The sequence below is a fragment of the Copadichromis virginalis genome, linkage group LG11 (genome assembly GCF_057382275.1).
Source record: "Copadichromis virginalis isolate Kocher_CV1m ecotype Utaka linkage group LG11, C_Virginalis_male_GT1.1, whole genome shotgun sequence".
NCBI classification, from domain to species: Eukaryota; Metazoa; Chordata; class Actinopteri; order Cichliformes; family Cichlidae; genus Copadichromis; species Copadichromis virginalis.
The window spans coordinates 26,323,088-26,347,502 of NC_140628.1; the positions used below are offsets into that span (position 1 = coordinate 26,323,088).

Sequence of the window (24,415 nt, forward strand, 5' to 3'; positions counted from 1 at the left end):
ACACACACACACACAGAAACTCTAAGAGCATCCATATTTCATATGAGAATGTTTTGCCCAGAGCTTCTATTTCAATGTCAAAATTGCCTGTTGAAATTGCCTGCCACCCTTTCTTGTACCTCCATCACGCAGTCAAAATTGCCTTCATCTTCACCGCTCTGTCCTTCTCTCACTCTTTTGATTGTTTCCTCTAAATTCTCCGCTCATCGTCCCGTGTGACAGTAATGGTTGCAATTAGCTGACCATCAGCAATGGAGAAAGGGCAGCAGACGGAAATTGTGAGGCCCTTTTCATTTAACCTCCCGTTTTTCTGCGTTCCCTCCTTCCTGCCACTTTTCTCCTCACCTTTATAAATAGTGGTGTTAATTTCAGTCAGTGCGATTCAGTTTCATCGGTTCAATTTTTTTACTAGATTGGATCTGTGAAATCTAACAGCTGCACACCTTTGGAGGTGTTTGCGAGTGAGAGATGAGTCGACGGTGTCAGCTGCGTGCTTTATTATAGGTGTGATCATGTGACCAAGAGACCGCATGCACGAGTTCACACCTGTTATTTTTTAAACTTATGCATTAATGTTTGTTGTTTACCCATCATGGTTCCTAAATTGCCGCAACACCTGCCGGTACGTCTCATAACTAGACCACCATTAAAACTTCCACGCGGAACCGAGCCAATCAATTACTTTGATTGATCAGTAAAATGCCCAGAGGAGATGGAAACGCTGTGCGGCAATGCTGCCGCAGAATCTCAATACACTCCAGTGGCATTTCTCTACTCGTGCCCGCCTTGATTTTATTGACATTTGTTTGAGAAACTACACAGAGGAAATTCTTGCTTAGCACCCCGTTAATCTTTGTAAAGCGCAAGAAATCCGTATGAGGTGAGGAGATAAGGAAGAAGTTTCAGACAAAAGCAAGCGCCTTATTCTTCACCTCCTTTCATCTGCTCCTCAATGGTGTAAAAACAGCCAACCGTGGCTGGCATATTCAAGACTTTTCAATGCCAAGCTTGTGGTTTCAAATCAATGCAAGGCAGTGGACTAAATGTTCACTTCAGGGAGAAAAAGATTAGGATACAGGGGTAGCTATTAAAATGCACGGTGTAAGCTTTATCCTTCCCGTAAAGCATTGCCGATCGCACCGCTCCAGGGGGAATTTATTCAACATGCACAGAAATAAACAGATAGGCAGAGCTAAAACGCCAGTATTGAGTCTTTATTGAACTTCCATGGTACAGAAAGACCACATTTCTACAGGAATGCTACTAAAAATCACAAGACTGGATATCTGGAGGATTGCACGAGCTACGCATGATGCCACCAGCACTATGTGTGTAGTGGGAATCTGTGTGTGTTTGTGTAACTGGTAGGGGGAGGGGAGGAGGGGGTCATGCCTCAAAGCTGCTTAGAAAAGTTGCCAGACACAAAGTGACATTTGGCTTTGAAAGGGTCTAAAAGACATCACTCACTGATAGGTAAAATAGACATTTTATAAATAATAGATTCAAAGCAACTCTCACAGGTGTATACATGCAGATTCACAGGAGATACAGAAACGATGCTCCTTGATGTTCTACTTTCCTTTGGTACACCCAAGACAGCTAAAAAAATGATGATAATAATGTGAGAGGGAACAATGGTGGTTTTGTTTTCCAGATTGAGATACTTGGCTGTCGGGTGAAAAGAAGAGGGGGGGAAAAAAGAAGAAAAACATCTTGTTGTGCTAACATCAGTCCTTTGATCACATGTGCAGTTCACTGATACATCAATCTGTCTTTGTAGTGTACCATCCAAACCTTTGGGAAACATCGATTTTCAGCAGGAACGGTTCCTCGCTTCCATTCATGTCCTGAATATTTGAAGTACCTGTGCAGCGTCCGGCAGAAAAAAAGGTTCGCCGAGAAAAGGTGAACGTCGGCCAGATAATTAAGAGAACAAATCATGAGGAAAAACTGAAACAAAAACAGGCTCCTCTGCATAGTGCAGAGGGATATAGCCACACTATTTGCATTTCGGGCGCTCAAAGCGGGGAATAAACAGCAGTTTTTGGAGCGTGACATGTTAAACACATTGACTGCTGGCTACAGCCGTGCCAAACAGCTTTGTGAAATGCCCCGTTCAGTGTGTGGAGGTGCTCAGAATGGCTTTTTAACCATCTACAAGCCTGTTAATCTGAGCCAAATTTGAGTGTCATGTTATGTAAAAAGAAGACTCTGCCGGGATTGCCATTAATACTAAACAGCTTCACATGTGGGGCTGGATCGGTGAGAACGGTTGTGGAAGCACAGGTAGGGCATTTTGGGGATAATGGGATGCTTCATGGTTGTTTAAACTGCTTGTTTGTGAATTAGTCGTGGCGGGTCGAAGCTTAGCAGAGCTCGGGGCCAAATAAAGGCTGGAAAACGGAGAACGTGTCACAGTGACGCAGATCCACATTAACAGAAATTTACACCAAGCCAGAAGGAAGGAAGGACGGACGGACGGAGGAAAGGAGGGAGATGAGTTCAGATGTTCCTTTTTTTTGTTTTTTGTTTTTTTAGACCTCAGGGAAGCAGGAGTGTTTTGTGATGGCTGGATACCTGGGATCCCTGAATTCATTTCACAGTTTAGAGAAAATAAAAACGGTGCTGCGGGCGCACCCTCCGGTCTTGTTGATGCTCCTCCTCAGGCCCCGTAGAAATGTTTACCATATGGAAAAACAGTCACCTCAGAGGTTCACAACAGGGATCCTGACACAGCAAGAGACACAGAGGAGAAGAGTGAGAGGGATAGAAGGAAAGGAAGAAGCTGGGGAGGCCCGGCGATGGAAGGAAAAGGCAGAAGAAGAGAGGAGAAGTGGAGCACAAAAGCCTGAAGCTGGAAAAGTTGTGTACATGCAAAAGGAACGCTGCGTCGCAGGGGGACGGAGAGGGTGGCGGGGGGGGGGGAGGAAGAAACGGAAGAGCAGCGAGGAAGGAGGAGAGGAAGGTGGAGGTGAAGCTGATGGGAGGGGAGGAAGTGAGAGGGGGAGCACTGGAGTGTAGCTCTATAATTATCCTGATTGAGATTAACTTTAAATACTCTCGAATATAAGCATCATTTCATGGATGGTGGTTGGGCGCCTTTTTTGATAGGCCCAGGATGACTCATCCGGTGAGGGAGTTTAAAACACTGATACATCTTAGAGCAGCGCCAACACTTCAGGCCTGAATACTCCACAGAGAATAGCACCACCGTCCAATTACACTCCAGGTACGTCCTTACAGTGCATGCGAAAAGGTAATACGGGTGCTTCACACACAGACACGGAAGAAAACTTCAATCCAGGGGTTGCACGGAGACTCGCACACGCACATGCGGCTTAGAGACTGACACAAACACGCACGCACGCGCACACACTCGGGCCGTGTAGAGCTGGTGAGGCGACTCATTACCTCTCCCTGTCGGTGAAGGAGGAGGAGGTGCTGTGCAGCGTCTGCCGGCTGTCCTCCGAAGCAAGGGAGCGAGGGAGAGCGAGGGAGAGGGGGGGTGCTACGCCACGGGAAAGCGGGGGCGGATGCTGGGAACAGCTGCGATCGTAACTGGGAGAGAAAGGATAGTCAGATAGATAGATGGAGGAAGAGGAGGGGAGTAGGGGGACAAGATTTGCAAAGGATGAAGAGTTAAAGAGGCAAGCAGTCGGCATGGAGTGGGACACAAGTGCGAGGACGAAGAGAGATAAGACAAACGAGAAGAGAAACGGGGCATAAACAGATGCAATAAAGTTAGTTTGAGTTTGAGACAGATATTACAATAAGAGAGGGCGAGACGGATACGAGGAAACGACAGAGAGATTGAAATGAAGAGAGGCGCGGAGAGGAACGATAAGGAGAGCGATCAGAATGAAAGACACAGAGGGAGAAACAAAGTCAGAGAACATCAGGAACAGCCGATCCATTTAGCATCAGCGAACACATTATCCTGCCACTGTGAGAGAGAATTAGTGCACTCATCGGACTCATTAAAACACTGTCGGAGAGGGGAGAGAGGGGGGGGGAGGGAGGCAGAGCGAGAAATGGGGAAGGAGACTTCACTGTGAGATGTGGGGAGGGAGTCAGAAGGTTGGAGGTGGGAAGGATGCAACAAGGCGAAGAAACGGACGGAGCAGTGGCGCGTGACTGAGGTGTCGTGCCATTACTCCTGTAAGGAGAGGGGAGTTCTGGTGAAGACGCAGTTGAGAGGCGCAGGTTCGGGCTCTTTGGAACACTTAGACGCACAACAAAGCTGTTCTCACCGCCATAAAAGCCCTCGTGCACCCTCATTGTCCCTCAGTAACACCTGTTCTTTCCTGGCTGACTCCTCTCACTGTACGCGCACACACAAACACACACTGTCACACACTTGATGACATTAGCCACACTGACGATTTTAGGGCTGGGAAAATCACTGAGCACATATGCCGCTCTTCTATAATCATAATGAACTGGACTGTGGCCAATTTCCACTATAGGCTATCATTTCGGTCCATCTGTACCCCCTTCCCGTTCCTTTCTCCCTCTAACACATGGTGTTATTTACACATTTATGACACTGAAGTACGAGCCAGTCTATAGAGAGGAGCTGCTGCCATGTCTCCAGACTGACTCCCTGCAGTTCTCGCTATTCTAATACCACTTGGGATTCACTAAGCAGTGTAGGGTTTTTTTGTTTTTTTGCCAGCGCCAGGTGAAGTAAGTTATCGAAACAAGAGCGAAGGCCAGTCTCAGGAACAGAGAGAAAGGGGGGCTTATCATGTATCAGCTCACGGCAAGCTGGAGGATTATCTGTGGATCTGCAGCCGGACTGGCGGTGCTGGTGGGGGAGATAAGAGAAGTACCGGCTGTGCAGAGACAGGCAGCTTTAGAGCAAGGCACTGACGATAACTGGAACAAAGCGAGGAACCTAAAAGAAGTGTGTGTGTGGGGGGGGGAGAGAACAGGTATTCAACGAAAGGAAGAGAAAAAAAATCCAGTGGGAGCCGAAGGGGAAGGAGAAACGAGGAGGGGAGGGGTAGATGGGGTATGAGGGGTAGATAATGTACGAGTGTGGGAGCAAAATTGAGATTAAGAGAGAGCGTGAAAAGGGGATATGGGGGAGAACAAATCATACCGATGCAGGCAATGAAAAAAAAGTGATACAACAGAAATTCAGGTAAGATGTGCAGATGAGATTACAGTAAGGAAGAGGAGGAGGAGTGCGAGAAGGGGGGGAGGGAGTGTGAGAGTGGGAAGAGAGGGGTCCCAGCGGTCAAATAAATGAGCCGTTATTGGTTTGCTCAGCAAGGCGAAGAAGTGCTTCACTACATCGCGGAGAGATAATGGCCATGTGTGTACGGATCACCTCCTACCTGCCTCCCCGGCCTGAAAACATAACACATGCGCACACACACCGCCCACTCTGCGTCTATACGCTCGGGGACGCCACGTGAACACCCAAAACTATAAGACAAGAGATCACTGGTTATAGTTAATGCTTAATCACTGCAACTTTAATGGCTCTAAATGATACATCTGTGCCAATCGTGACTTTTGGGAACACAAGTGCTGTTAATAAAGTCATTAGTGAGCAATTACTCAGCTCTCATTTAGGCCCGTAACATAATCGGCGACAGGCGCACAGACAAGACGGGCAGGCCAGCGTGTGCGGGCAAACACATCTGCAGCCATTAAAGTCTCCTCTTCAAGAAAAACCCCACTCATCTAAACCCCATGCATCTGTCCCATTACACACATGTGTGGGGGAAAATGGTGTCTCTTGCTTACTCGCTTTATTTAAAAAAACAACAACAAAAGTCTAAATACTACTACATAAAAAAGCAAATTCAGCACTCTCCTAAACTGTCTATAAAACATGAGGCATCTGGGTTTTTATGATGGATTTGACTTATAGGTCTCAAAATTAAAGACAATTAGGTGGTTATTAAAGCTTGTTTATGCCAATGAAAAACACCCATATGTCAAAATTTTGACTTACTCAAAAGTTTGAGTTAAAAATCCAAAGTTAAGTCAAAATGAACTCTGCCTGGCAAAAAAAGAGAAAGAAAGAAAAGGGGAAAAAACTCAGTGATGGAAACAAGTTCCATAGATGGTGCCATAAACCTGCATTTTTAATTTATTTCCAGCAGAGGGAGACTCATCTGGGTCCAAGAGGAAGCCTGGCTGTACAGGAGTCTAAGATAAAGTGGTAATGATGCTCACCTCAGAGCTGAAAAATGAAACCAGTCCATAAACTGCAGTTCCTCTAGTGGCCACTTGAGGCTGGCTACAAAAGTGAGTCAGTCGCCACTGACTTCTATGTTTAAATGGCCAACATACACCATTAAAAGGAATATTTGCAGCCTAGTATTAAATACGGTTTTGGCATCTATGGATTATTTAACCTTTATAACAACTGTACAGCAATGACATGTTTTATAAGTCAATTGTTTTGATGTTTTTAAGGCTTAAAAGCTGTGGCAACACAGGTAGCTTCAGTCAATAGCTGCCTTTAAGCTTGAGTCACACAAGCCTAGATACCAGTGTGTTAGCACAGGCCCTGAAAGAAAAAATGTGTATTATGCAGTAGCTGGAGGTTGCTAGCAGTCGCTAGCATAAAACTGGTTGAAATAGAGATACACAGTGCTACACCAAAAACTTCTTGTAGTTGCTTTGGTTGTTAGCAAGTTACTGTGGTACCCTCAGTCTGCACGGAAAACAGCAGGTTGCCTGTAAATGATGCAAACCAGAAATAATGATATTCTGCCTTTAGAGAAGAAGTTGTTTGCTTAAAATGTGTTGGGTGGAGCAGTAAGGCATAACTTTTACAATGAAGGCGAATGTTTTCTGTTTGTGAACTCCATCACATTTTTTCGCAATTACTGCTCAGAGAGTAAATGTAGAGACCGCAGACAAGCGGGCGTTATTCATGTCAACTGTGGGTGACTGTGGTAACATGCTAGCAGGCAAAGTAATCACAAGGAAGTTTCTGGTGGAGCACCGTCAGGAACTTCCAGCGACGGTGCAAGTCTGTGCTTCAGTTTTAATGAGTGAAATTCACAGCAGTATTTTAATCAGTCTGTTAATTAAGACTAATTAGCAGATGTCTGTGTCTTTGTGTTGCTCACATACAGTTTATGGATGCTACTTGCTCAGCTTGCTAACCCGAGTTCGTTAGCCTTAGCCAATTACTCCGTCCACTTGCCCAAATACAGGCTCCACAAACCAACATGGTCAGCAGCCAAAATGCTAAATTTGAAGCTTCCACCAAACAATGGGTGACATCATGGCTTCATAGGTATGTCCACTTCCTATGTAAAGTCTATCCTAACGAGTTTGTTTTTGGTCTTATTAATTTAAGAGAAGATTATGAATTTTACTTAGCAAATCATGCTGCCATTCGGAGTAAAATAATCAATAAAGCAGGCTGTGATTCAGCCCATGGCTAGCATGTGATTAACACAGTGTTACCTATTAGCACGCATACTTGCTTACTGGTTAAAAAAAACAAGAGAGCGACATCCGAAAACACTCATCTCAAGGACTCAGCACAAGTGAAGACTTTGTGAACCCACCGGTGACATCACAGTTTATGGCCTTGTTTTCTTTTACATATGCTTTACTCTGTTAACACTTATGACCTGTCCTGACAAGTTTCTGAGTCAGGTATAACCTACAGTGAAGATTAAGCCAAGATTACAATTTTGCCTTTCTGCACCCTCTCCTCACTGTCTTTGGATAACAACCAGGTCATCAAATCGAGATTAGTCCACTTACAATTATTAAAATATTAATGAAGTGCAATTATCTAGTAATTAATGAGATAAAAGTCTGAAGACAGAAAACAATTTTTTTTTTCTGTAGTAGAATATTTTGTTTTTAATCATCTCATTATGCCTCAGGTTTTTCTTTCAACTTCTTGGTGGGGTTACAAATCCCCATGTTGGGACTGTTCTAATCAAACATTCAGCTGGCCTCAACACATCCCTGCTTTAATGGAAAGAACCATGATTTTAAAATAAAGAACAAAAACAAGATGATAATTAGCAGCTCATACACCTCTCTCAACATTAAAGTGTCCAAGATGCTGCTATATTCATATGCTTCCACTGAAGTGTGCAATTTCAGTTTTTGGAAAATACCCAGTTTCTATTTCTTACCATTGTAAAAAAAAAAAAAGGCCCTGAGGTATTTTAACCAGAAGAATCCAGTAACACCACCCTGCTGCGTGTCAGGCTTACACAAGGAAAGTCGCCTCATCCTTACTCAGCAATGCCCACCTCATTTATGTGGTCATGGACACAAACACACACACGACACGGTGGAGGAGAGAATTTTGGTTCCTACCAGAGTTTGGCTGTAATGATGACTGCTGTCAGGATGAGCAGCGAGGAGATGGTCACGGTGACATAGAACTGTGGGTCCACTGTAACACACACATTTACACACACACTCACGAAGTTATTCATCTCAGATTGTTTAGCTGTAGCCAGAACAAAAGAAGAAAACAGTGTAGCCAGCTGAAACATCAAATTGGACGTGCAAGACTCTAGCCTCCAACTATCACACCCATCCGATGACGTCTCCTCTGTGTTTTGCAGTTATGACAGCGGCTAATTCTTCCCTGTGAGTGATGAGAACTTTATTAGGCAATCCCCGCCGCAGACACAGCCGGGTGCACACAGCTGGGTGTCAGCCTTCACCCTCATGACAGCTAATTCCCTAGAGGACTCCTGGCATGTGAGTGTGTTCGCTCACTGCAACTCATGGACACCTTTATTTAGAAATCCTTCATCTCTTGATGCCCACCTTCCTCAGGCTCTGTCTCCTCTGCCTCAGTCCCACCATCCTCCACTCCCTTCTTGGGCTCCAGTGGTGGCTGCATGCTTTCGTCAGGGTAAAGCCAGTTCTCAGGCGTGGCGGTGCTGGCCTCTTGCTGGTTCCCATGCAGGTACAGGTGATCGGTTTCCTGGCTGGAGAGGAAGTGGTAGGTCTCGTCCTCCAGCTGCTGCGTGGGACCCCAGACCACCGCCCACAGAGGGGTGGGCGTGACTTGGGCGGTGACGGACAGCTGGACCGACAAGGCGTCCACCTGCTCCTCGGCCTCTCTGTCGTCACGGTTACAGGTGGAGGGCTGTGTCACCAAAGCAACCAGGAGGAGAGAGATGAGGCCAGTCAGTCGTGCGACAGGAGAGATGGAGCTGGAAGGAAAGGTGAAGGAGAAAGGATGAGAGAGGGTGGAGTGACAGGACAGTTATCTGAGAAAATGCATTGTCCGCGGCCGCCCTGCACGACCTCAACAGCTTAGACATTGATTCTCAAGCCGGCCATCACTCAGAATGACATTTTATGCATCTGCGTCCCACACATCTCTCCACCTCAGAAACTATCCATCTTACCATCTCTCCATCGCTTCACTCTGTTCACTGAGACTCCTCTTCTCCGATCATCTCTCTCTGTAAGATAAAACAGAGGGGCAAGAGAGGAATAAAAGCCAGAAAGGGGGGAGGGTCCTGCTTTTTGTCGCCTCCTTTCTTCTTCTTCTTCTTGTGTTTTGCCACATAAAATCCATGTAAACACAGACAGCAGCAAGAGTGCTGGCGAAAAGCCAACTCTGTCACATTTTGAAAGAAGCACACACGCGGACTCCCCGGGGCATCACAATCTAAAGCTCAACTGTCCGCCACATGTTCACACACACATCTGCATGGTTAAAAAAAAAACATCCAGAAGTACACACCGGTCGTCTGCTCTGCCCTGTCACACACATCCACAGCGCACACACACCTGAGCACGGCACATTAATCATCATTAGAGTCGTCATGCATGGAGCGAGTACTCTATAAGTCACTTTGAGCAGAGAGAGATAACTTCCTATCAACAACTACTGCATAAATGCCACAGAAATGTCACTCAGAGACACACGAACACACGCGCTCCGACACATATCAGTTATCATGCCTACCTCTGGCTGTGGAGAGAGGGAATGAGAGAGGGAGACAGAGAGAAAGGGGGAGATACAGGGAGAGAGAGAGAGAGAGTGAGGGAGGGAGGGGAAAAAAAAGCATCGGTTGCCTTAGCGACTGAGACATGCAGAGTCTGGTGGAGTAAGAGAGGGGAGAGAGAGCGACGTGGGGAGGGCAAGAGACTGTAGGAAAGAGATTTAAATGCTAATTATGTTTTTTTTTTTAAATGGGTTCAATTAAACGGACACAGAGGAAAAAGAAATGAATTTGACGAGCCAAACAGAAATGATACCGAGGACGACATTAATAAGCTCATTTTGGAGGCGGAGGTTAAAAAAAAAAGAAGAAACCTCTCCAATTGTGTTTACAAAGACAGCAAGGACACCCCAGAGAGAAAAAAAGAGACAGAAATACAGACAGTAAAGAGGAAGAGGCGCAAGAGAAAGGAATGACGGGAATAAAATTTAATTTACATTCATTTACGCTGGCAGAGGAGGCTAAAGAACTGGTGTTTCCAGAGGAGACGGGGTCAGACGGAAATACAAAAAGAGCAAAAAAGAGATGCAAATTTGTTGGTGAGAGTCACAGTGTGACAGCTTTATTGTATGTGAAAATAATATTTACACAGAAAACAATCTGCTTATCGTGCTCACACGCACACTCGCTCACTTTCTCCTTCCAACACTGATATTCGGTCTGTCACACTTCACACCCCTGCACCCTCCCTCGCTGTCACTTCGCTCCCACCCTCTCATTTCCTCTTCATGGCTGCAGGCCGTGGTGTTCTCGGCACGAGAAAGCGGCGCTCACTGGAGAGCGCAGCGGAGCCACGAGCCGGACCCTGCGTCCTCCTCCGCGGCGGCGGACCGGCTGTCTTTTCCTTCATCGCCGCCTTCGTCGTTATCCTCGTAATCTAAATTAGACGAGGGGGGTCATAACGATTTTTCACGACAAGCATCACCTAAAATTAACACGACCGTATTCATTTCGGCAATTCCACGGTTGCTCATTAAACGTGTGAGGCAGCAAATGAAGATGTGAATGTGTGTGAAATTGCAGCGTGTGTGTGTGTACCATCAGTCTCCTCATCATCTTCAGTGTCTCCCTCTGACTCCAGTAAACAGGAATCCATTAGACTGTCTATCCTTGCCGTGACATCACCCCTGTAACATTTACACCCGCAATTAAATAAAGCAGGCGCTTTGAACTCGTTATAGTTCACAGAAGAGCCCGATTTCATCTCAAGTGGACCAAACAGTAAAACTACTGCATAGCAACCTATAGATCACACTCTGGCAACACTCGCATTTAGAAAACAGATGAAAAACAGCCTGAGATGTCTGAGGAAAAAGGTGCTGCTGTAGAAATACGTCTCAATTTTGCATGTTCACTCAATCTATTCTCATTAGATGTGCATTATAATTTACACAGCTGATCTACAAAGGCACAAAACACTTCATATGTGGAGTAAATCACAACTGAACAACCACAGTATGTTCTGATTAATGAGTCCTCAAACTCGGTGTGTCGTGGAAATACTTTCAACTTTTCACAGATTTTTACTCCCGGTACAGTCAAGCTGGTACCACTGCACCGAGATTTCGTGAAAAAATTGGAAGTATTCATGACTTTTCTTTGCAAACCCGTCCAGTGGACCAGATTGAGCCCTGTGGCAGGCTGGTTCTAGCCCCTTATATTCGCCTTAGATTTAACACCCCCTGAACCAAAAGCATGATATCAAGATAAATGTGTGTGTCAAAATCAATTAAACCCATTAGCACATTAAATCCAATTATAGCTTTAGAATTAAAAGTGCAGCTGACCTCAGAACAAACAATGAATATTCAAATAAGGAAGATAATTGAGCAGCTTGGATCTATAATCTTTTTAAGCCAGTGGTGTTGACAAGTATCGCTCCCACCTTTGCCTCCCGGAACTCGGGAGCTGCTCCCAAACGATGAGGTCTTGACCTCCGGTGACCCATCGGTGGTCTCCGCTCCCAGTGGTCCATGCTGCAAAGCAGATGATTCTGGGAGCGTCAGGCCAGGTCAGAGAGGCCAGGTACCGACACTGAGGCAGAGAGAACACTAGAGAGAGGAGAGAGACATGATGGGACCGGAAGTCAACGGAGGAACATAAAGTGTGTAAAACTGCGTTTTTACATTCTCGGTAAATTAAAATTGGTTTGCTCGTTTTCCAGCAATACAGCACTGGTCCCCAGTCTAGAACCAGTTCCGCATATTTCGCCTCCCCTAAAAAATAGCTGGCAGAAACACACCATCACCAATCTGCTGGCCTCAAAGCTGGAATTGCTGCGGGATGCAGCCCCCAGACTCTGTCCACAATGATCTCCTTCCCACGGTAATTATCCCAGCTTCTGTTAGCAACACTGCATAATTATTGGTTTTCAAAGGTGCCAAAAAATGGTCTGGTTCTCTGAAGATACCAAAGCAGTGCGGGCTTTGCAACAGCACCTGCAATGGTAAAAAAAGAGAGATGTGGGACTCACAATTTAGCCTGCTCTCTCCATTCGCCAGATCGTAGCAGGATCCAATTAGGAGGCCTCCCGTCTGGTGAATACAATCTGTTACTCCGGTGATACTGCTGTGATTGGTCAGTCTGGTCATCGTTCCTGTGATAATTGGACAGATGTTAGGTGGAAGGATTATGCAGATTTCACTAAATCTGCCTTCCTTTTTGGATCTTCCTCTCTGACACACACACAGCCTACCGGTCCTCCAGTGCAGGATTTTGAGCCAGGCTCGACCATAAGCCAGGAACACTCTGTCTCCCCGCGGGCTGAGGGTTAGACGCCCGCACGCCTCCCCTCCGCAGCCTGTCACCTGGCTGTTCCAGTGGTGCAGCAGCCTCAGGGGTCTCTATCTGAACCCCGGTTCTCCCACACAGACAACCCTCCCTCAGCCGAGCCGCTGAACACCAGTGGACCCTGAGACTGCGGAGGGCACAAGAGACACAGTTGTCATGGTGATTTAAGTCTTTACCTGTGTGTGTGTCTGTGTACACGTGTCTTAGAGTGAGTGTATGCATGTTAGTGCAAATGCAAGAGAAGTGTGTGAACAGTTTTAAAATGTCTCTGTGCTTCTGCTGCTGGTTATAAATGGATTTTGCGTTTTGCATGATAAACAACACAGAGGATGACAATGATGTGCTACGCTTTAATGCTTCAGGCATATTATGATGATTGCAAATTGAAAAAAAAATGTGCATATCCAGCTCTGGGTTTCAATATTCATAAAAAAGCCTTTTTTCGCTCAAAATATATACAGTATGCTCTAAAATTGGACGAGCTCCACAGCTTACATCTTAACAAATATCTTTGATTTCCATTTGAAAGCAATAAACAAGGAAAGCTTGCGTGAGGATGATGTGAAGAAATATAGCCGTTTGATTTCCGGGGAAGAGGCTTTTTCACAAATTACTAATCAAGAGTTTGAAAAACTACGTTAGACAGCCACAGAAGGGAAACAAAAAAACTCTTCAAGTTAAAAATAGGCTGAAAATGAAAACAGCTTGAGCATCCTCCGTGTGAAGAGAGCGTGATGGTCAGCAGGTGAGTGACCCACCCACCTGGATGGAGGTGACGGCTTCCTGGTGAGCATTGACTGACTGGCAGTTTTGGAAAGTGTCCCAGCTCCAGGCTTGAACTTTCCCCCCGTCTGCGGGGTGACAGAGTGTGAGGTTAATACGCGCTGACAGGCGACTGGCAGTCATTATTGTGGGTTACGGTTGACCCACCTGAGCCTGGCTGCCTAAACTGTGTGCCTCCATCACTGTGATTCAGCTCGATAACTCTGAGCTGCTCTCCCTAACTCACTGGCAGATGATGCCACATTGTCAGACTCTGCATGCATATTAGTCCCATAAACAACAACAAAAAACGGGCACATACATGCACAAAAATAGGTATGTCACCAACACATACTGTCCTCAGGAAAACACACCTGATCCAGTGATGATGTAGCCATCCTCCTCCGGCACAAAGCAGAGCGCGGTCACAGCGTTGAATGTGTAGATAGACTTAACACACTGCCCTGAAGGAAACAGTAAAAATCGAATTTAACTGACAGGGCGCAGGCCATCAGTCACACAGGCAAACATTGATTACGATGCACACATTTCCCACACACAACCCTCAGGCTCCATCTACCTATATATGTATGTCACTCTATGTCGCTGTGTGTGTGTGTGTGTGTGTGTGTGTGTGTGTGTGTGTGTGTGTGTGTGTGTGTGTGTGTGTGTGTGTGTGTGTTTGTGTGGTTAAGCCTACCAATACTCAGGGCCCAGATCTTCACATAGCAGTCCACTGAGCCACTCAAGATAAACCTCTCTTTGTCGGACAAAGACAGGGACCAGGCTGTCGAGGGGGTACGCGCAGACCAAACAAAGAGCAGAATGGGGACAGAGGAGGGGAGACGGAAAGAGAAAAGAGATTACGCTGGCAAAAAGCTGTAAATAAGTGATGATGCGCAAAATAAAAAAGAGGAGACCGCAAGACAAAGACTGAAAATGACTAAAAAGGAACCATGTAATTAGTAAGAGAGACTATGGTTCGACTGAGCTGCGTCATCAGTTCACTTCTAGACTTGGTATTTTAAGTTGGGGAAGCAGGTGGGGAGGGGATGTAGGAGGAGAGCCGGAGATGTGTTGGAGTGCAAATGATGGAAGGCTGCCTGCTTCAGACAGACAGTGAACTCTCTAAAGTGTCCACTGTGGTTACCTCTCTCTGGGCTGATCTGATGAACTAATCCTATAATTACCAAACCGCAGGACAGAGGCATTACTCAGCTCTGCTCGGCCCACATGTTAGGATGTGTGTGTGCGTGTGTGTTTCCTCACCCAGCCTCTTGCAATACTCAGGGGGAGGTGCTGCCAGACAGGTGACCCCGCCGGTGTGACCTCCTAAGTTCTTGTGCTCTGTTGCAGTGGGAACGTGCCACACCTTCACTGTCGTATCTCGACTTAAGAGTGAGAATGACGGACGGGAAGAAAAAGGGAGGGCCCAGGAGGAAAGAAAGAGAGAGGGGGGAGAAAACAAGCAAAGTTAAAAGGCGTTCCACATAAACCGCAAGAGATTTGCGCCGAGTGATCAGGCGGAGGAAGAAAACCAAATATATGTCAGACAGCGAGGGAGAGAGCAAGAGCCTATTAAGTGATAAATTAGGTGAAATGTTCACTTTGCATATCCATTATGCAAATCGAGTCTTCTTTTCCTGCTTTACCTCCCAGAAACCACCAGGTTGTCAACAGCAACCACGCAGGTGACTATGTCACTGTGACCCTGCAACAGCCTCAAGCGAAACTTCGCCTTCTCCCACGACGCTTTGAGGGATGTAAATTCAGCTTCTGTAAAAGAAATGATTTGTGCAATTAGCAGTGTTGACTCATCAGCACCCTGGCTCGTTAATCTACACACTTCTTCAATATGGATTAGTCTGCCACTGCAAAGCGTGGGGCTAAATTAGCTCCAAGGATGCAAAACGTGGGCCCTGTCTTCAGGGAAGCATATGCAGCCAGTTGGTTTTAAAACTGGCAGCCTCGTGAGCTTGTTAGGACTCCTTCGGGGCAAAGAAGAATAATCTGATTTTAGATGTTAATCACAAATTAGGGCACCGCTTTGTGCTTTTAACTGCCAGTGACAAATCGTAACGGCAATCTCTCCAGCCACTTTTCTTAATTATCCCACCTTCCTGCCGTAGTAGCCGCTCCTCGTCAGAGCCCGCGCAGTCGCCTGACACGTCCCGACAGTTATCTGACACCTTGGCCGCCGCTGTCCTTTCCCGCTCTCTGCCCATCTCCGCCTTCCTCTGCCTGGCAGCCGGGGCTGGCGCTGCTTGAGCTCTGGACTCCTCTTCTCCCTTAAGGATCTTGGAGGCTGGAGGCGTCTGTGATGGAAGGGCCTCAGGGACATCCTCCCTGTGCCAGTGCAGAAAGCAGGTGCTGAATATATAATCGAGATGCAAACTGCACACAGTCACAGCTTGGTGACAGTGAGGATACCTGCGGAGGATCTCCAAGTGTCATACAAACTAAAATAATACTCCTGTAAGAGTAGTAGTCTGTAGTCTGCCTGCCAGGAGAAAATCAGCGTACTTCATTCAGTTTTATGTTAATGTCCACACACATGCGGATTTCCCTCCTTAGGGGCTCCAATAAGGACAACGACATCCCTGAATGATGTTTACACATGACGAGCAGGAGAAAGTTCCAAATTTCCTAAAGCATGACAGTATTTGACCTGCAATGTGTTTGGATAGACATACAAAACAGATCAAAGGCTTCAAAGTGAATGTTGTTGCTTTTGAAGAATTATGTTTCTCTTCATCTGCCCCCCCACCCGTGGCTGGTACCTCTCCCTCACTTCCTTACACTTGTCTTTTCATCTTCTCCTTTTTTCCGTCTCCCACAATCCCAAGAGTTTGCTGCGGGCCAGAAAGCTGCAGCTGAAGCTCAGCCAATCTGGAACGAAGCTCCGCCTTCCTGGAGATCTGAGAAGGGAAGAGGCACGAGATTGGTTGTAAACCAAGCTGCTAAATCCACAAGTTGTTTATATGCACAACCAACATACCCGGCCTGTCTCGATTTATTAGACTGCAGCCCGCAACATACAGCATACTCCTGTTAGATTGTGAGCTTTGAAATATGCATGAATGAGTGAATCAAGCGTGTCAATTTTAGATTAGGTGGCTGGTTCCTCGGTTAAAGGAGCACTCCCCTAGTTTTTATTTCTCAATTTATTTGTCAGCATTTTACTCTGCCTGTGAAAATCAGTGTTTGTATCTTTCGTGGCTCTCGGCGGAGCTTCGAAATTATCGTGGTTTTTACCAGCAGGAGATTGCGGAATACAGATTTTTAAAACACGGGTTCAGGCATTTGAAAATCTCCAAGGCGCAGTGCATCTAACACGCTTTTGCATTGTGGGAAATGTATTCTTAAAACAGAACAATAAAGTGTTGCTGTGTAATCGTAATATTTGATCATCAGCTGTGGAAGAGCCACTTTAATCTAGGTAAGACTAGTTAAGACTGCCGTCTACTTTTCTAATTAAAAAAGGAACCAGCAAATAGATCTGTCAGATCAATTATTTAAAGAAAAGGCACAACGTTTCACTCTAAAACAGGGGTATCAAACATGCAGCCTCTGCAGGCCACAACTGGACCACCTATTGGCATGCACGTATATATAAATACCTAGAATGGACAGGAGGGCAGGCTAGAGGTAGCAGAGCTGAAGATTTTCATTAGGAGTGGATTAGATCAGAATGACAGCTCAAATAAGTATCAAGGCAGAGATGGTTTGGAGTTGTGCAGGGGAGGGATAGTGGAGATACTGGACAAAGGATGCTGAACGTGGAGCTGTGTGTAGTGAAGGAGGACATGCAGAGGGCTGATGTGAGAAGAGGATACTAAGGATAGGTGGGAGGAAGATGATCGACTGTGGCAACTCCTAAAGGGAACAGCCAAAAGAAGAAGAAGAAGAAGATTGTATTTTGTTGGATAAAAATTGTTTTGAAAGAGGTTAATGATTCAGACCTCTAAGATCATGACATGAGCCATTCTTCTCATTTTTACAGGCTTCTTATAAACAAAGACATTCCCTGTGGCAAGTAGGTTTTGGAATGAAGATCCATGATCACAAAGTTACAGGTTTCTTTGTAATAACAGAACGTGGAAAAACTGCACTTATTTTTCTAAAACATCTCAGGTTGCACTTCATCTGTTTTGTGAATGGGAGGCTTGTTAAATGCATTCAGAAAGTCGATCTTCACATTGTATAAGAAAAAAGGAGAATTTAAAAGTCTGCTATTATTACATGATTACTATGAAGTGTTTTCACCGGTAGGACCCACCTGAGATCAAACTCGGTTCCTAGTGGCCTATGAACTTAAATGAGTTTGACACCGCTGCTCTAAAATGTAGCGAAGTAGAGAAATAAATGGTAATGCTGAAGGAAAGCACATCAAAATTAAGTTTCTTCTCCCACACGGCAAAGTAACACTTCATTTTTCACCTTTATTGGATTATTGTGATCTGCTCTTTATGAAAGAATCCCACTACGTTGGATACTCTAAACCATTGTGCCTTACCTTTTATTACTAGCTGTGAAAACTGCACATAACACTGTTCTCTAAAGTGATAAGAAGCCAGCTGTATATGTCCAAAGACTAAAGCAGGCTGTTATAAATGAATCTCTCCTTGGCCTGGTTCCTTCCTCTGATTGGTTTAAATACACTTGTGTTTAAACCACGAATGTTTGCTTGCAGAGTCGAAATAAAGTCAGACGCACCTGCTCCTCTTCCTGGTTTCTCCTATGGAACAAGCTGAGATGTTTGAACTGGTTAGTATGGGGATTTTAAAGCTATTTTTTAAAAGACTGCAGAGGCAGCAGGTGCATTTACTCCTAAATTTGCACTATAATTGATTTGAAATTGTACCCGTTTTGATCTTTTCCTGCACATAAAGTCGATATCATCTTCCCTGTATTGGTTTTTTAATCTAAACTTTCATCACATTAAGTAAAGGACACAATAAAGCCACTTTCAGCTGCTTCCTTATCCACGAGGGGTCGCCACAGCAGGTGGCTTTGCAGATGTTTTTTTTATGCTGGCTGCTTTTGCTGACGTAACCCCCAGGGGATTGGTTTCTCCTCCTGGGATCAAACTGAGGATCTTTCACTTGTTAGGTGAGTGTGTAAACCACTACATTGTGAAGCAAAGGATGCAATACTAAAAACTCTGAATAAAACTGCATTTTAACAACACTGCAAGGAAAATGTTGCTACTCTTTTATGTTTTTCAGTCGCTTCATCACATTGCAATAGAGAGACGATCTGTTTTTATAAATAAGAACTGATTTAATTTGCACAATATGTTTGTTATTGTCACCGTTTCATATTACCTTTATGTTTTGATTCGTTTTTTTATGACGTAAAGTGTAAATGCTCCCGACTGACTTCCTCATAATCAGCTGATTTTTTAGACTTTATCATTTGGGTTTGCTCAATGATACCGTCAAATATGTCAGTGGTTGTTCCTGCTGCATTTCGTTGCCTCAATCCCTGTTAATCTTGTGTCATTTTTCTTTTTGCATAAGATGGCGTGTCCCTTTCACTCACTTTATGAAACTTTAGAGGGAAGCAAGGTCATTATGCTAACAGTGAAACTAAAAAAAGAACTAAACTGATACAAGCTAAATCACTCTTTGAAACAAAATTGAATTAAAAACAAAATGTCAAAAAACTCCGGCGGGAAGCATCCAGTTGCTGTGATACTTGTAGTGTCCTAATCTGCTGGCTCATCTCAGATCATCCTCTGTGATCCAGGTCCTACTTCATTTTCAGAATAGATATATTCAGGATCCTCTTTGTGATATGTTTCCAAACTGAGGGTTTTACTGCATATACATAATTCTGGCAACACAATATTATAACCAGTATTTTACATAAGTGGGGCTCATTTATTTTAGTTTAACATCCATTTCTGTTTCTTAAATGGACAGGTATGCATAAACTTCTATTATGTAAGGTAACAAAAACTTTTTACCCTAACTACAGCTGGAAATATGCATAGTTACACCATAAAGGTCAGGTTTAAGCCAAGAAATTATACAGAATCTGATTATACAGAACATGTCAGTACCAATGTTGCTTCTTCATTTCACAGCCAAACGCTGCATTCGTAAGTGCTGAAATGTGACTGTATTAGAAAATGCCTTTGGCACAGAGGGAATCACAGCGAGATGATGGAGATGAACCTGGTATCTAAACGCAGGTAAATATTACAGCTTTCACGTGCTTTGACTGGCCATCTATCTCAAATGTTGATATGACCCTTGAAGGTTTACCCAGCATGCAATGTTTGACGTTTTCTCCAGTGAATGATGAGAAAACAAATCAAACATGAAGGATGCCATTGCTTGTTTGTGTTACTCCATGTCACAGAGATTAAACTGGTGTCATGCAATTGAAACTATGATGTACAAAGTTTGTCTTTAGACTTTGACACCTGCAGTTTTATATATGTTATTATATATACAGTTATAGATAGAGAGAGAAAAAAAGCTCCAAATTTCAGCCCACCTGAGGCCCTGCAACTCATAAAATGCTTATATAGTAAGAAGATAACAACTTTCATGGATTCATTAAATAGACTAAAGTTACTGCACAAATCAAATGAGCTGGCTCTGAGGGGTCAGGTGGGAAGCACTGGTTGTTTTTCATTGAATGAAGGTTCTCAAACTGACGGAACCAGCTAAACTTAAGGTTTAAAGCTCCGTCCAGATCCTTTACACGTGCTTTTAAACGTGCCTTCATCTAAGAATATATAATTAAAAGAAAAACGATCCTATTTCAGATGATGTGCAGGCTATTTTCGACAACTATGAATGCAGGTGTGTCTTGAAATTGAAATTTTGGCTTGCATTGTTTATGCACAAAATGTTTGGGAAAAACGCTGCCAAATGCCTTTCAGCTGGAAATGTGTGTCACGCCATGCATGCATGCATTTACAGTCCTACTGCCAGAACCAGGGGCAGCTCAGTACACGAAAATCACTGCTGTGGGGCTCGGCCACTCTCTTATTGCATTCACATTCTGGTCTTTAACACGCAGAAGCTCTCCTGAAGTTTCTGATTATTATATTTTCCAGATGCATTCGGCTCAACCTGTGATCTTCTGCTGTTCCTGGGGCGAAAACTGTCAAATTATTCATTACACGGTTATTATTAATGCATGTTAATCATGGCTTTACGATGCCAACACTGTTAGTTTTAAGAAGCCTTACTTCACACCTTTTTGCAGCTGACTTGTACTGTGTGGCAAACCTCTAATGCTTACATTGACTGTGTGGTCTATTGAATAGACAGCTTTGTTGTAGTGACTGTCACCAGGTCAATATCTATCTGATGTTTTTAATTTAGGCTAAATGTGTGTCTGTGCTGCTCTTGCAGGTATAACCTCGTGCTTCACCTGAGGGAAATTTATTCAGGATTTACACACAGGCTACACGGAGATGTAATGAAGAGGGAAAGGCGAATGAAGTGTTTCTGTACCTTGAATCTTTCCTCTGGGGTGAGATTGATTTTTATTTCCAGATTTTCAATCTGTCTCAACTTCTTCTGCAGCTTCCTCACCTCCCCCATTGGCGTTGTCTAACCCGGTTAGCTACACTTTAAAACTGGCTTTCAAGTTGGAAGAGAGCGTCAAACAAACAGCATTTCCTTTAAATAAAGAGTCTGAAGCGGTTTAAATAAATAAAGATGCATCGAGAGGCTTAGCAGGGCGGCTCAGAGACGTGTCGCCGGATGTTGACGATGTGTTAGAGGTGTATTACTGTCCTTACAGCGCCATCATGTGGTCCGTTCAGAAAGAGGTGCTAAATCCCGTTAATAAATAATAAAAGTACACCATGTCCTTACTTAAAAACACTGTAATGCGTATGTACGGTTTCGCATACACGAAATGATATAACTGTGTGAGGCTCTTCTTCAAAATCCAGGCCCTGAAGGTCACCATGACAACCGGAGGACAGAGCTGTAAAACTGTGCTGCATTCAAATGTACTCCCCATAGCTTGTATTTCTGAGCGTCCGACGAGTGAAAGACACTCGTTGAAAAATAAATGAATAAATAAAAAATTTAAGGAAACACAAAGTCGGTTAAACTTCATTATTCAGAGATAACAATGTGTCCAGTTAGGAAGCACTAACCACTGTGGATCATTTAACCTGCTTTGGTGCAAAGAAAGTGACAACATGAATAGTGGAGAGGCAACAACAAACAGCACTCCCCCACAAAAGTGTATGCATTTTATCCAAATGCTTTATTAATCCCAGTGGAAAATTGTATTGTTACAGGTGGTCACTTTAAATATAAATATGAAAGATTAAAAAAGTTAACTCTCTAAAAAAATAAGTAAAAATAAGTGCAATATTAATTTTAATATTCCAAAGTTAAAATGATACTATGCAGAGTATAGACAGGATATTGCAAGTGAAAATAGTCCATTTATGATAAGGAAAGTTGTAAAGATGGCCAGAGGTAGGAATGATGTCCTGTAGAATTCTGTAGTGCATGTGGCTGAATGAGTATTTCCTGAACACGCTCCAGCACAAGATGAAGACAGCGTGACGGATTGTGCAATATTGACAATAGCTTAGACAGTATCCTCCTTTCTGACACCTCTGTCGGAGAATCAGGCTCCACACACACAACATTATTGGCCTCGCGAATCAGTTTATTCACTCTGTTGTTATCCACTTCCCACATTCTGCTGCTCCAGCACACTACAGCACAGCACACGGCTCACGACAGACTCATTTTGCATGTGGTGTCCATAGATCATTGCATTCAGTTTGTGTACTATTTTTCTTTCTTTTTTTTCTAATTTGCTTTTTCCTAGTGTGCTTGTCATTAATGCATGAGACACTATCTGCAGGCCATTCAGGTTGCAGAGGTACTCCACCTCCTCCTCCTCGACTCAAGAGTGGTAGAAGTCATAGATCCATAGAAGGGCATTAACCCACCAGGTCTGGTACCTGCTCCTTTACTTGAAGTGGAACAGGAGGAGCACTGGCAGAGCCCTACAGTGCATATTTCACCTGTGCTCACAGACCAGCACCATGCATCTTCATTGGCATTTGCCAGAGAACTGGCAGATCTGTCTGTTTCACCTGGGCAATTAATTTGTTTCTTTTATATATATATATATATATATATATACATATATATATATATATATATATATATATATATATATATATATATATATATATATATATATATATATATATATATATATATATATATATATATATATATATATATAGCATCTTACACCCTGCTGTTATGTGCTGGATTGTCTCTGGGGCATCTTTACACAGCCTGCACCTGTAGTCTTGCCTGGTGTGATAGACCTCAGCCTCTATGGATCTTGTGCCCAGAGATTGTTCCTGTGCTGCCATGATTAGTGCCTCTGTCCTGTCTTTCAGTCCAGCTTTGTCCAGCCACTGATAGGATTTCAAGATATCAGCCACCTCCACTATCTGCTTTTGGTACATAATGTGCAGGGGCCTGTCCTTCCATGATGGTGCCTCCTCTTCCTCCTCATTCTTGGGTTTCTGCTGCCCAAGGTATTCACTGAGCACTCGGTCAGTTGGGGCCATCTTCGTGATGTATTCGTGGATGTTTGTTGTCTCATCCTGGACCGTGGTGCTGACACTCACCAGTCCCCGGCCTCCTTCCTTCTGTTTAGCATACAGCCTCAGGGTGCTGGTCTTGGGTTGAAACCCGCCATGCATGGTCAGGAGCTTCCTTCTAGCAACCTCTTCATGATTCCCATTTGCCTGCGGGGTCCCCAGGTACTTGTAGCTGTCCTCAGTGTTCCGCATTGTTGCCTTCTGGTAGTTTGATCCCCTCAGTTCTGACTACCTTCCCTCTCTTTGTTATTATCCGACTACATTTCCCCAGTCCAAATGACATTCCGATATCATTGCTGTATATCCTGGTGGTGTGGATCAGTGAATCGATGTCTCGTTCATTCTTGACATACAGTTTGATGTCATCCATGTACAGGACATGGCTGACAACTGCTCTATTCTGTAGTCGGTATCTGTAGCCAGTATTTTCAATAATCTCACTGAGGGGGTTCAGGCCTATGCAGAACAGCAGTGGGGACAGAGAATCTCTTTGGTAGATCCCGCACTTGATGGTGACATGTGCTATGGGCTTGAAGTTGGCTTCTAGTGTTGTACGCCACATCCCCATTGAGGTCCTGATGAAGGCTCTTAGGGTATTGTTGAACTTGTATAGTTCTAGGCATTCCAGAATCCAGGTGTGGGGCATTGAGTCATAGGCCTTCTTGTAATCAACCAGGCAGTGCCCAAGTTGGTCAGCCTATATATATATATATATATATATATATATATATATATGTATATATATATATATATATATATATATATATATATATATATATATATATATATATAGATAGATAGATAGATAGATAGATAGATAGATAGATAGATAGATAGATAGATAGATAGATAGATAGATAGATAGATAGATAGATAGATGGATGTTACTAGATATTCACTTTTTTAAAATCATTAAATTTTGAAGATTTGTATGGATTTATCCAAAAGCTATGAAAGTTCTTGAAACATTGTCAGGATCTTTACTGTTCTCGTATTATTACAGTGAGCTGCAATGTCTTAATGAGCACAATGATAACAGGTGGCATTGGTTGGCCTGCAGAAGCTGGCAAATTATAGTCTTCCTGGTTCTTTTTTGCCTCCAAATCCCACAGACCTAAAACAGAAATAGGGGCCAGTGGGGCAAATTAGTAATCCAGAGGCCCAGTAGCCCATAACCATTATGGGCCACTGGGCCTGTCCAAGTTGGACCAAGTAAGATGGTATGTCTAGTCCAATTTGGACCCCTGCTGCATGGACCTCTGCAGTATCC

At 44.1% G+C, this 24,415-nt stretch overlaps 2 protein-coding genes across 3 annotated transcripts; both read right to left on the minus strand.

Moving 5' to 3' along the window:
• Positions 1 to 1,193: 1,193 nt before the first annotated feature.
• pianp (PILR alpha associated neural protein) lies at positions 1,194 to 10,207 on the minus strand. Of its 2 annotated transcripts, none has more exons than XM_085471692.1 (6): positions 9,935 to 10,207; positions 9,369 to 9,425; positions 8,779 to 9,170; positions 8,317 to 8,395; positions 3,412 to 3,558; positions 1,194 to 2,727 (listed from the first exon to the last, which is right to left on the minus strand). In XM_085471692.1, exons 2-6 carry the CDS (start codon positions 9,377 to 9,379, stop codon positions 2,706 to 2,708), a joined length of 651 nt encoding a protein of 216 aa, XP_085327818.1. In that variant the 5' UTR covers positions 9,380 to 9,425; positions 9,935 to 10,207; the 3' UTR covers positions 1,194 to 2,705. The 2 variants fall into 2 exon arrangements, with proteins under 2 accessions (XP_085327818.1, XP_085327819.1); XM_085471693.1 differs by lacking the exon at positions 9,935 to 10,207 and adding an exon at positions 9,757 to 9,928.
• Positions 10,208 to 10,537: 330 nt separating this feature from the next.
• On the minus strand, positions 10,538 to 21,473 carry LOC146698855 (uncharacterized). The gene is given in 14 exon segments (XM_085471691.1): positions 10,538 to 10,848; positions 11,010 to 11,098; positions 11,857 to 12,022; positions 12,445 to 12,567; positions 12,667 to 12,807; positions 12,810 to 12,888; positions 13,524 to 13,612; positions 13,898 to 13,987; positions 14,224 to 14,310; positions 14,793 to 14,914; positions 15,176 to 15,299; positions 15,640 to 15,869; positions 16,323 to 16,441; positions 21,002 to 21,473. Coding segments are annotated over 14 exon segments (1,656 nt in total). The 5' UTR covers positions 21,092 to 21,473; the 3' UTR covers positions 10,538 to 10,741.
• Between the last annotated feature and the right edge of the window lie 2,942 nt (positions 21,474 to 24,415).